We start from the raw sequence: 13480 nt of genomic DNA on the forward strand, positions 1-13480 counted from the left end.
TCAGGGAAAATCCTCTGGAATAGGAAATGGCAACCTGCTCCAGTATTCTTGCCTGGAAAATTCCACGGACAAAGGAGCCTGGTGGCTACAGTCCACGGAGCTACAAAGAGTTGGACACAACTGAGCATGCATATGTTGTCAAGTACATTTTACGTCCCTACCCAGTGCATTCATTTACAACCAAACCAAACATTATCCTTACGGTACAAGGTGGATGCTGATTCTCTTTTATTCTATCTTCTCTTCCTTCAATGCAGATTGGTTTTTCAACCATTCAGAGTCAGGACCTGCCACTGGAAAACACTGTTGTAATGAAACAATGTAAGTTAAGGGAATTTGTTTACAGTCAAAAACCAGGCTAATCGAAGTGATTAGCATTCATGCCCTTCCCATCCAAAGGTTTGGGAGTTCAGATCACAGGGAGAATTAACCTGTGGCCTCAGTTGCTTTTCTGCCCAAGTTTTGGTCATCGAGCAAGAGTTATGTAAAATCAATGAAGATTAAATTCCTAGGTCCACCAGAATCAAGCTTCTATGGGTAAGATAATCTCTGTGAGGGAAGTGTCTGATTTCTGGAGCTGTTGGAAAGAAACACTTGCCTAAGGAAATAAAGCCCATCTTCTTGGACATACGGGAGACATCAAGCTTCACCATCAAAGCCTGGGTCAGACAGCTCAGGGAGTAACAGGGATATTTTTGTTTGTGAATGCACAGTTTTCCTAGCCACCAGAAGGGTGGGCCAGAGCTGTGCCCTGATGGAATGTGAAGATTGGGATCCCTTAGACTGATAATGTTGGAATCCATCTCATCAAACAAAAACATTGTCAGCTGTGCTGAAGTCAAGCAGAAGACAGCAACAGATCACAGATCAGTACTGGGCAGGAGCCTGGATTTTATAGGCAGATGCTTCATTTCACGGGTGTGAGACAGGTCCAGGGGGCTGAGGTATTTGCCCAGATCACAGAGCTAATAGGAAGCAGATGTGGAAAGAAAACCTAGAGTTTCCTCATTCATTTACTCCTTTTCCATGAGAGGAAAGGGACTTTCCTTTGTTGTCTACCGGGAGGCATGTTTTGGAACGGTCTGTAAGGAAACAGACTGCTGAGGAGGGTCACAACTCCCCCTGATGGATATATTCCCTGACATTTCAGGGGCATTGCCAGGACCTTGGGCTGAGCTCTTCTCCCGCAGCACCCCCAGTACAGCACATTGTGCTAGGGGGTCCAGGGTCATGCCCCCCAGGAGGGTCCTGGACCATCCCTGTGTGATCCTTCCAAATGACACACTTATAATTTTTATGTGTAGCACCAAACCAAGAAAGAGCATATCCATCCAGGAACAACTAAAAAAGCAGCATTTTCGTTTATTTTTCTAAATTAAAAATTGGTGATGTCCCCACCTCCAGGTGCAGAACTACTGCCCAGGCTCCTCAAAGGGCAGCTCAGTCTAACCAGTGGGTGGGGATTGGTCGGTCAGCCCAGTGCAGGCAAATAAAACATGTAAGGCACAGCCTAGAAACGTATGAATCCAACAGTCGCAGGAATCAAGGTCACCAAAATCCTGACATGCTGTGAGGCTGAGGTGCCTCTCTTTGAAATTTGATCGGGGTACATTCAGAGGACAAAGAAAAGGAAGTATATAAAGGCAATGAACTCATGACATTCACGGTGCTAAGGTTCAGACTGCAGAAATAATGAACTCAAAATATTCTGGTATTCGGCCAAGGACTAGCCGGACCTGTGAAACTAACGTCAGCGAGGACCACCCTGCCCTTGAGTGGCCGGACACGACCTTGGTACCTTTGTGGGCGGCTGGGCTCTGGTCTGTTTCCCAGGCCTGCGCCACCCTTAGGAAATCCGAAACCTGCTGGGCCCCCGGAGGCGGCCGAGGCGGGGCCTCGGGTTGGGGCGTGGTCAGAGGCGGGGCCTCGGCGCCCGGGGCCAGCCAGAGGGGCGGGGCCTCGGCGGGCGCGCGTACGCAGTCCTGGGCAGGGTAGAGGACGCGGCCCCAGGGGTGCGCGAGCGGGCGACGGGGGCGGGGCCGCAGGCCCGGGGGCGGGGTCTGGGCGGGCGCGCGTGCGCAGACGCGGGTCGGGAGGCAGCCGCGTGCTGGGCTCTGTGTGTGTGTGCGCGCGCGCGCAGGCGGCGGGCGGGGCGCCCCGCGGGAGACGAGGGGCGGGCGGCGGGCGGCGGGCTTGGGGCCGGGGGCGGGGCTCTGAGACTCGCCGGGCGAACGGGGCCGGGAGCTGCGGGACCTGGGGCGAGCGGGGAGCCCAGGCGCGGAGCCTGGCGCCGGCACCATGGACGAAGACGACAGCTACGGTCAGTACGGCCCTCGGTCCGGCCGGCGGACGCCCCCTCCCTTCCTCCCTTCACCGGCCCGGCGCCTTGGCCGCGCCTCAGGCGACTCACGTTTCCCGGGGACTGTGGTGCCGGACGCGAGCCGGGCGGGGCGGGGGCCTCCTCAGGGCAGGGGGCACCGGGGGCCCCGAGTGTTAAAGGCTGAGGGGTGATGAGGGGCCGACGTCGGGGTGCCCGGGTCTCGGGGGCCGGCGCTGGGGGTCGCCGGGCTCGAGTCTCTTTGGCCGCAGTCGTAGGACCGGGGTCTCGGGGCCTGAGTCTCCGGGGCGGAAATCCTCCAGGGTGAGGGTCTGTCTCGAGGCCGGGGTCTAGGGCGGGGTTCGCGAGGAGAGGAGGGTCTCGGGGTCCGGGTCTCGGGCGGGGGTCTCGGGCCGCTGTCCCGCGCAGGCCCAGCCTCCCCCGCCAACGCTCAAGTTCCCCCGGCCGTTCTCCGTAGTTTCCGGCCCCTTCGGTGCTGGCAAGTTATGTACCCTGGTCCATGTCTTTGTTCAGAAACAAAAATGAGAAAACACAGGCAGCGAACCCCGAGTGGACAGGCTGCCACCTGACGGTGCCGTCGGGGCCGGGATCTCCTGCCGCCGGCCACCCAGGGTCCGAGGCTGACCGCCTCTCCGCGGAAACGGGGCTGCTGTTCCCCCAGCGCCTGCGGGGCGAGCCCGAGGGGCGCCGAGAAACCCAACTTTGCCTTCTCATCTGTGCCCAGAGACGCGGCACAGCCCTCACGCCACACCGACAGCGAACGCTTGACGAAACTACCCGTTTCCAAAGCCGCCTTCTGCTGACCTCACCTGGGAACTGTTGGCCATCCGCAGGGCATTCGTCTGTCAAATGGCTTCAGATTGCCAGGCTGGCAGAAGGCTATGTGGAATGCTTTCGTCAATTTATTTAACGTTTTATTCCCAAGAGATGAAAGAATGGCAGATAGAACAAGTGGTGAAGTTTTGTGGTTTGGTAAGCAGAGTACAGACAGCAGTTTGAAATGCTTGTGTGGCTTAGTGGAAGCGAATCCGCTTTCTTGACTAAGTGACATAGGCGACGTTTGTTTCTTAAGCTCTGAGGGAGCAAGCTTTGTTGTGGGGTATGTTAAAATGTGAAAGGTGAAGCCCCTTGTTACTTTTCTGTTTGTTTACGAGTAAGTCATTGAGGAACCGCTGACCGCAATAGGTGGGTTTATGACCCACAGTGGCAGACAGGGGAAAGGCCAGAGCACGTGGGATCGGTGTCCATCAGATGTCCCCTGGTTACCTTCCAAGTAAAAGCAGTGTGTGCTTTTCCTCTGTGATTGAAAAAAAAGAAAACACCCACGATTGATCCCAAAGGACTTTTCAGCCCCACTTAGGTGTCTGTTTCTGCCCACCCAGGAGAAGCCTTCTCCTGCTTTGCGTGCTGCTGTACCATCTCTTGCTGTTTAATCCAGGCTTTCTTCATGCCCTCTCCTGGTGGTCTTACCCACCGCTCGAGGCAGGAAGCTGTTGGTCTGGTTGCTTTGAACACAATGACTGCTTTGCCACCAGTCATGGCATGAATTCGTGCTCAGAAAGGGTGAATGGAAGCAGGGTGTATTTGTTTCCTGTGGCGGCTGTAACAGATTGGCACAAACAACATAAACTTATTATCTTACAGTTCTGGAGGTCAGAAGTCCAAATTTGGTCACACTAAGCTAAAATCAAGGTGTTTACTGGGCTGTGTTCCTTTCTGGAGGTCCTAACAGGAACATCTGTTTCCTTGCCTCTTGCAGCTTCTAGAGACTGCCCCCGTTCCTTGGCTGCTGGCTGCCTTCCACCTTCAGAGTCAGCAGGTAGCATCTTCTCAGTTCTGTCTGACTTCTGCCTCTTCTAGTTAGGGCTCTGTGATGCCATTGGACCCACCTGAATAAGGATAAGGATCAGCAGCCTTAGTTCTCCAATGGTAACCCCCTTTTTGCCACGTAGGGGCGGCGTGTTTCCAGGTTCTGAGATTGGGACAGGGCTATCTCGGGGGCCTGTTATTCTGCTGACCACACATAAAGATGAGGAAGAAGTTATTCTTTTCTTTCTGTTTATACAATTAAAAAAACATATTCTTCGTATATTGGAGGAAGCAGAAAGGTTGATTTAAAGATTTCCCCCACTCGTTGGGTTTACCACACAAAAAGTACCTAATGGTTCAAGATGATCATAACAAGAAAAAGGTTCCTAGTTCTTTTTAAGGTTTGCCTCAGTCTCCAGAACTTTCCATTTCTCTCCTAGGTTTTACAGAGAATTTACCTCAAAAGATAAGACAACTATTCAGATTCCACTGTGGACTCAAACAGCGCATAGAATGCCAGGTCCAGGGGGTTCCCTCAGAACCTCCATTGGTGGTTCATGAGTCAGCCTAGGTCACTACCATGATTTTTTAACATTGTATCTTTGGGGACAGGGTTTATGATTTCCATGCTATCACCTTGCTAGATAAAACCTTTGAAACATAACTCATTTATAATAAGCTAAAGAAAGAGAATGTGTCTTAGAGTTTCGCTGTTCAACGAAAGAGAATTTTGAAAACTCCCCAGAAGGCTTTTCCTAACTGCATACTCTTTGATGTTCTGTGCTGACCCAGAAACCACACCAGAGTTCAGCAGCCCTTTCTCTTGTACACTCCCTGTGATCCTGAGTTGTTTATTTGGTCTAGTTGTAATGCACTAGATCCGTACAGCATGGTTCAAACTACACATGTGGTGTGATAAACCATACTGTGAACACCTGTGTGAAGTGGGGGGGGAGGTTAAACAAAAGTCAGTTTAAAACATTTTTTTTTCTTTTAAGAAAAATGTGGAATTAGTGGTTTTCTAAAAGCTTAATTGACACTTTAAGAAAGATGTTCCTAATGCTTGTGGCTGGCTGGTCTTTATCCCCGCCCCCCCCACCTTCTAAACCCTGAAATAGTTGGGATTTTTGGGGGGTCATTTTACGTTCTTATTAGATGACTGTACTTCCTGGATGTCACAGTTCTCACTTGCAAAAGGAAGAGGTATTTTTACCTTCATAGCGTTCCCTGCCCACGAAAGGACTCAGTGACTGTATTCCTCTTTGTGACTTCTGAATTCAAGCAGACATTTTTAACACGTAGTCTGCTTCTTAATGGGCTTTCAGGCCCCTCTGAGATTGTATGTGAGAGTTTGTGAACGTGCATTTTTGGAGAGTCCTTTGCTTTAATCCAGTTCTCGAACGGCTCTGACTCTGGGAATTGCTGCTCCAGAGGTTTGCCTGCCTCTGTCTTACAAAAGGTCTTGAGGTAGAGATGGGCAGGGTCCATCCAGTAGTAACATCGGAAATGTTAGTGGTGATGATTCTATATCACGACTCTGACGAAATAATCGGATTTCTGAGCATAGGTTCTTAAGATCCCTGAACCCATGGTGCTGTTCAAGACCTTTACTTCTCAAATACAGACCTTACTCCTCTCAGCTTTTATTAGCTTCGGCTTATCCCTTTTCTGCTGCATGAGGGAGAAGAAGCCTTTAAGAAATAAGCCTCTCTTGAGAGAGTGGAGATGTTGATCTTAACCAGGCATACCTGGCATTCTCAGATGATAAAAGTGCGGTGTGGGCAGTGGTATGCATAGGCAGTGGCATGCATGGGTGCTGCTGCAGGACTGTGCGTGGGAGCCTATTGCGTCCAGGAGAGATATGCTGTTTGGTCTTTGTGCCTTAAGAACAAGCATGGGGCCTGGTACCCAGTGGAAGCAGCTCAGTGACTCTGGAAGGAATAATAGATTGAGCCAGTTTCTATGTGGCAAAAGTTAACATTTGCTGAACTTGAATTTTTCTCTTCCCCCCGATCCCAAACAGAAACTAGAACACTTTTATGAATGTGCTTGACCCTATGCCAAACCAATTTTCTTCATTTTTCTATGATATTGATGACTTTCATTGTTCCCAAGTGTAGTTCCACTCTTAGTGATTTGCATTTATTGAAAAGGATACAATTACATTAAGTCAGGGCTTTCTTAGAAAATCTGGAACACAGGGTTACCATAATTACACATTTTGTGGTCTATAAGGTAGATTTCCAGGGGTGACATTAACATGTCAGAGGATATAAACATTTTGGGAATTCTTGATGGGTGGTGTCAATTTGCTTTTTCAAAAGGCTGTATCAAGCTACCCTGTTCTTAGCGATATATGGGGGTATGTGTTCCACTATCACTACCAGTGTGCTGCTGGTGAGGATTAGCATATGAAAGCTTTTTTAAAGAAAACTAATTTAATGGTTACAAAATGGTTCCTCATTATATCTGTTGATTACTAGCTAGGTTAAAAAATTTCTTTTGTCTATTTGTGTATTATGACCTGTATTATGGCTGTTCATGTAAGATAATGGTTCATCGATTTAACTGAGATTAACTCCTTCTTTCGGAGAAGGCAGTGGCACCCCACTCCAGTACTCTTGCCTGGAAAATCCTATGGCTGCAGTCCATGGGGTCGCTAAGAGTCAGACACGACTGAGCGACCTCAATTTCACTTTTTTTTAAGGCCTCTATTAAATCAACAGATTTATGTTTTTCTCACTCTGATGTTTTAAGCAGGAAAATATATGCTTGAATTTGGGGTTTGGGTCGGATTTTGACCATTTGTAGCAGTCGCTCATTTACCTTTCCTTTGTTTTTCTCTTAAAAATTGAGGATCTCTTAACCCATATATTGTCTTCTGGACAAATACAGAATGTTTCCTTTAGGGGAGAAAATTGTGAGTTCTGTAGTTTTTATTGGTTTGGGTGACAGTGATAAATAGTTCAGTCTGTGGGATCTGAGGACAGATACTTGCCCCTTTCTGAGAGTCCTTGTTAGTCAAAAGCCATTTTGCCAAACAGAGTTTTTTCTTGTGTATTTCATGCCTTCAGAATTAGGTAGTTGTCCAGTATGAACTAGAAGGAGGACGCCTTCTCATTCCAAGGGTGAGAGCAAACATGTGGGTCACCTGGTGGGGGAGGAGAGTGGAGATGTTTATGAGAGATGGTGAGGCAGAGGATGGAACTGTGTTGCTGGTAGAGTCTCCTCTCCGCCCTTTTCCTGTTCACCCTCCAAGACTAAGTCGTGGGCCAGGGGCTCCGAAAGAAAAGCGCTTTGCCTGAACCTGTCCATCTGCTCCATTGCCACACAGCCTCTCAACTGTCTAATTATTGATGCTCAGTTTCAGTTGCAATAAGAGGCCTGGAGGAGGTGGAAAATTATTTAGAAATGTTTTAAGAATTGAATCCCACATCCTCTGAAAGTGCTAGTGATGTTGTTTTGCTTCTCTCTTTGCATGGACCAAAAAAAAAAAAAAAAAACCAAACACGTAATATAGGGTGAAGGCTGTAGGGGATTTTTGCTACTCTTCATTATCCATGATGGCGCGAGCCTGTGTCTTTCTGCTGCTGTGGTGGTGAGATGGTTGAGAGCTGCTTCCTGTGAGGCCTGGCTCCTTTAGCAAGGGTCAGGATGTTCCCTTCCTTTGCCAGATGCTTTCCGTGTCTTCCACCTCTCTCTCTTTATTTTAAAGTCTTCAGGAAGGATTCAGTGGGAATTCCCTGATGGTTCCGAGCTCTCACTGTCCAGGGCCCAGGTTCCATCCCTAGTTGGGAAACTAAGCTTCTGCAAGCTGCAAGACCAAAAAAAAAAAGCTCTTTCAAAAACATGCCTTAATCTGACATTGTTGTAGTCTACATTGTAATTATTAAAGTTGGGTGTGAATGATGGAATAGGTTTAATGCTATTAGAGAAACCTCCCCCTCCAGTAGTCCTGAAGCTGGTTTGGGCAATTTGTAAAGGCTAACTCAGTCAGCAGGCACTCACGACCACATCGTACAGCCCTTGCTGTCACAGATGCTTGGAGCCCAGCAGGAAGAGACAGATGTAGAAGGAGGCTGTGAAGGGGAGTGTCAGAGTGGGTGTGCCAAGTGTGCAGGAAAACGTAGGCACAGAGAGGAGAGAAGTTCTGCTTGGAGCTGGGGTCGAACTGGACGGGGCAGAAGACAGTTCATGCAGGAGCTGACATTTGGGCTGGACTTTGAAAGATGAGTTGGTGCCAACTAGGCAAATATGGCAAAGACATGCATTTCAGACCAAGAATGAACCAGCGTGGCTGGAGAATCCAGCCCCTTTGGGGAGCTGCTGGTGGCTCTGTGTGCTTGGATGGGCTCCTGGGTAGAACCCAGGACTTTCCTCTCTGTGCCACAGGGATCATCGGTAGAGGGGGTCAGGCTGGGCTGTGTCCAGGTGATTATTTTGCATTTCAGAGAGATCCCCTGTGGTGCGGTGCAGCTGGAGTCCTTCTGGGAGCTGTTGCAGGCATCCAGGTAGGGGAGAGGATGGGGCCGGAGTTAAGGCAGTAGGGGTCGGGGGAAGGGGCGAACAACCACAAGACTGAGTGAGGATGATGAAAGAAATCAAAGAGGACACTAATAGATGGAGAAATATACCATGTTCATGGATCGGAAGAATCAATATAGTGAAAATGAGTATACTACCCAAAGCAATTTACAAATTCAATGCAATCCCTATCAAGCTACCAGCCACATTTTTCACAGAGCTAGAACAAATAATTTCAAGATTTGTATGGAAATACAAAAAACCTCGAATAGCCAAAGCAATCTTGAGAAAGAAGAATGGAACTGGAGGAATCAACTTGCCTGACTTCAGGCTCTACTACAAAGCCACAGTCATCAAGACAGTATGGTACTGGCACAAAGACAGACATATAGATCAATGGAACAAAATAGAAAGCCCAGAGATAAATCCACACACATATGGACACCTTATCTTTGACAAAGGAGGCAAGAATATACAATGGAGTAAAGACAATCTCTTTAACAAGTGGTGCTGGGAAGACTGGTCAACCACTTGTAAAAGAATGAAACTAGATCACTTTCTAACACCGCACACAAAAATAAACTCAAAATGGATTAAAGATCTAAATGTAAGATCAGAAACTATAAAACTCCTAGAGGAGAACATAGGCAAAACACTCTCAGACATAAATCACAGCAGGATCCTCTATGATCCATCTCCCAGAATTCTGGAAATAAAAGCAAAAATAAACAAATGGGATCTAATTAAAATTAAAAGCTTCTGCACAACAAAGGAAAATATAAGCAAGGTGAAAAGACAGCCTTCTGAATGGGAGAAAATAATAGCAAATGAAGCAACTGACAAACAACTAATCTCAAAAATATACAAGCAACTTATGCAGCTCAATTCCAGAAAAATAAACGACCCAATCAAAAAATGGGCCAAAGAACTAAATAGACATTTCTCCAAAGAAGACATACGGATGGCTAACAAACAAATGAAAAGAGGCTCAACATCACTCATTATTAGAGAAATGCAAATCAAAACCACAATGAGGTACCACTTCACACCAGTCAGAATGTCTGCGATCCAAAAATCTGCAAGCAATAAATGCTGGAGAGGGTGTGGAGAAAAGGGAACCCTCCTACACTGTTGGTGGGAATGCAAACTAGTACAGCCACTATGGAGAACAGTGTGGAGATTCCTTAAAAAATTGCAAATAGAACTACCTTATGACCCAGCAATCCCACTGCTGGGCATACACACCGAGGAAACCAGAATTGAAAGAGACACATGTACCCCAATGTTCATCGCAGCACTGTTTATAATAGCCAGGACATGGAAACAACCTAGATGTCCATCAGCAGATGAATGGATAAGAAAGCTGTGGTACATATACACAATGGAGTATTACTCAGCCGTTAAAAAGAATTCATTTGAATCAGTTCTGATGAGATGGATGAAACTGGAGCCGATTATACAGAGTGAAGTAGCCAGAAAGAAAAACACCAATACAGTATACTAACACATATATATGGAATTTAGGAAGATGGCAATGACGACCCTGTATGCAAGACAGGAAAAAAGACACAGATGTGTATAATGGACTTTTGGACTCAGAGGGAGAGGAAGAGGGTGGGATGATTTGAGAGAATGGCATTCTAACATGTATACTATCATGTAAGAATTGAATCGCCAGTCTATGTCTGACGCAGGATACAGCATGCTTGGGGCTGGTGCATGGGGATGACCCAGAGAGATGTTATGGGGAGGGAGGTGGGAGGGGGGTTCATGTTTGGGAACACATGTAAGAATTAAAGATTTTAAAATTTAAAAAAAAAAAAAAAAAAAGACTGAGTGAGGACCTGAAATCAATAGGATGTGGTTGCCAGAGTTTGGGAGAGACAGAGCATCAAAGGAAGGTAAGGAAGCTGAATGAGTCTGGGGAGAGCAGTTGCGTACAGCGTGTGTAGATTGAGTGTGTGGAGATGAACACGAGCTCAGGTGAGGACACACGGAGTGGAGTCCTGAGGTCTGCACAGACCGTCTGCTGGTCCCTTTAGGCAGCTGGATTCGGAGCCAGCACTCTGGGAGTGGAAGCAGGGAGGGGGTCATGTGGCATGCTGAGAAGCAGTCCAGGAACATCGTCTTGGACATGTCCCCGTTGAAGGGCTGGACAGAGAAAGTGGCCCGGAAAGGAGACGGGCCTGTGCAGTTATGTTATGTGTATAGATGGCTCTTTATAGGAAACTAGAGGGGGGGCCAGCTAGAAGGCAGTGCAGAATGGAGAGACTTGTTTTTAATTTTGGGAGACTTAAGACTGTTTGCAGACTTTTTTGAAGACTGCTCTGAACCAGCCTTGGATTAAGGTATTCATAGACTGTGTGCTTTGAACGCCATGTAGGATGGGACTCATATTTCATTTTGTCTGTTGAGGCTTTTATACACAGCAGCTGCAGGACTGCATGTGTTTTTGCAACCTTTTTAGCTTAAATTACTTTCTATTATGATCTCTGCTTCCCTGAAATACTGTTTCCAACAGCCCTAGTAATTGAAATTGAGAATGTTTTGATTTTTAGCTGTATTCTTGCATTTCCGGCTGCCTACTCGATGTTTCCCTGTGGGTATCCTATCATCATCTCGAATTCAGCATCGGAATGCAGCCTTCTGCCTCTCTCTTGTCTTACTCTCTCCTCCAGACTCTTTTTCTTTTTTATCTATTTTTATCCCCATTTTCTTATCACTTCAGTTACTGAGGCTTGAAAAAAATGTTTGATTCCTTTGTCTTTCTTGCCTTCTAGTTTTCCAACCATCCATCCATCCATCTATCCATCCCATTTTTCATTATCTTCTTTGTGTTATGCATTTGCTTGATGCCAAGGCTATGAAGAATTTTAAACGATGGGCCCTGTTTTCAAGAAACTCAAAGTGCAGGATAGTTGCTGAGTTGAAAACTTTCAGTCAGAATATGTGAATATATGACAGATGCTCTGATGGAGGCCTAATAAATGCTGTGCCAGCCCGAGGGCTCCAGTCCTCAGTGTGTTCTGAGTGAGAGATACTTTTCAGTCAAACACCTAACCTGGGGATCAAATGAGGTGGGAGCATCACAGACGAGGTGTTACCCCTGTACCTCCGGCAGGTAACTGCGTGCTGTGCGCTGAGTTCACTGCTGAACATTTTTCATACTTTCTTCCTTAATCCTCACAGTAATTCTGGGTGGGAGGTACAGTGGCCGCACCCACTTAACAGGTGAGGAGATAGAGGTTGAGAGATTTATTTATAAAAGGTGACCTGACTGATGAGCTGTACAACTGGTATTGGAAGCAGGTTTCTCAAACTTCAGAGCCCCTGTGCTGACCACTTCTGCTGCACAGCCTGCTCGTTCTTCTTCTTTTTTTTTTTAATTGAAGTATAGTTGATTTACAACGTGTTAGTTTCAGTATACAGCAAAGTAATTTCGGTTATTGTTGTTGTTCAGTCGCTAAGACGTGTTTACCTCTTTGCAACCCCATGGACTGCAGCGTGGCAGGCTTCCCTGTCCTTCCCTGTCTCCCAGAGTTTACTCAGACTCATGTGGATTGAGTTGGTGATACCATCCAAACACCTCATCCTATGTCGCCCCCTTCTCCTCCTGCCCTTGGTCTTTCCCAGCATCAAGGTCTTTTCCAGTGAGTCAGCTCTTTGCATCAGGTGGCCAGAGTATTGGAGTTTCGGCTTCCGCATCAGTCCTTCCAATGAATATGCAGGGTTGATTTCCTTTAGGATTGACTGGCTTGATCTCCTTGCAGTCCAAGGGACCCTTAAGAGTCTTCTCCAGCACCTCAGGTAAGTTATGCATAAATTTGTATGTATATTCTTTTTCACCTTCTTTTCCATTATAGATTATTATAAGATATTGAATATAGTTCCCTGTGCTGCACAGTAGGTCCTTATTGGTCGTCTGTTTTATATACAGTAGATCAGCCCTGGGATTTCTTTGGAAGGAATGATGCTAAAGCTGAAACTCCAGTACTTCGGCCACCTCATGCGAAGAGTTGACTCATTGGAAAAGGCTCTGATGCTGGGAGGGGTTGAGGGCAGGAGGAGAAGGGGACGACAGAGGATGAGATGGCTGGATGGCATCACGGACTCTATGGACGTGAGTCTGAGTGAACTGCGGGATTTGGTGATGGACACAGAGGCCTGGGGTGCTGCGATTCACGGGGTTACAAAGAGTCGGACACGACTGAGCGACTGAACTGAACTGAGTGTGTATATGTTAATCCCAAATGCCTGATTTATCCCCGCGCCCCCTTCCCCTTTGGTAACCATATGTTTGTTTTCCGTGTGAATTTCTGTTTTGTAAATAAGTTTACTTGTATTACTTTATAAGTTCCACATATAAGTGATAATTATGATACTTGTCTTTGTCTAACTGACTTCACTTAGTATTTTAGTCTCTGGGCCCATCCATGTTGCTCCAAATAGCCTGCATATTTTTATTTCCTATTATTTCACACCCCTGTCTTTACTTTCACATACCTTTTCTAAACTTTCTTGTGGAATTAGGAGTTCCAATTCCATGATTCCATGTCTTGATACATTTCGTTTACTTTTTTGGTTAAAACCTATGTTGCTGCTGCAGCTAAGTCACTTCAGTCATGTTCAGACTCTGCGACCCCATAGACAGCAGCCCACTAGCCTCCTCTGTCTCTGGGATTCTCCAGGCAAGAACACTGGAGTGGGTTGCCATTTCCTTCTCCAGTGCATGAAAGTGAAAAGTGAAAGTGAAGTCGCTCAATTGTGCCCTACTCTTAGCAACCCCATGAACTGCAGCCTACCAGGCTC

General features: G+C 46.9%; 1 protein-coding gene across 1 annotated transcript in view; it reads left to right on the forward strand.

The window, feature by feature from the left end:
- CYTH1 (cytohesin 1) overlaps positions 2196–13480 on the forward strand; it is a 77665-nt gene continuing 66380 nt past the window's right edge. The window contains exon 1 of the mRNA XM_018063679.1: positions 2196–2320. Within this exon, the coding sequence (XP_017919168.1) occupies positions 2299–2320 (22 nt within the window). The 5' untranslated portion in view covers positions 2196–2298. The remainder of the gene's footprint in view (positions 2321–13480) is intronic.

This window comes from Capra hircus, chromosome 19, assembly GCF_001704415.2.
Source record: "Capra hircus breed San Clemente chromosome 19, ASM170441v1, whole genome shotgun sequence".
NCBI lineage: Eukaryota > Metazoa > Chordata > Mammalia > Artiodactyla > Bovidae > Capra > Capra hircus.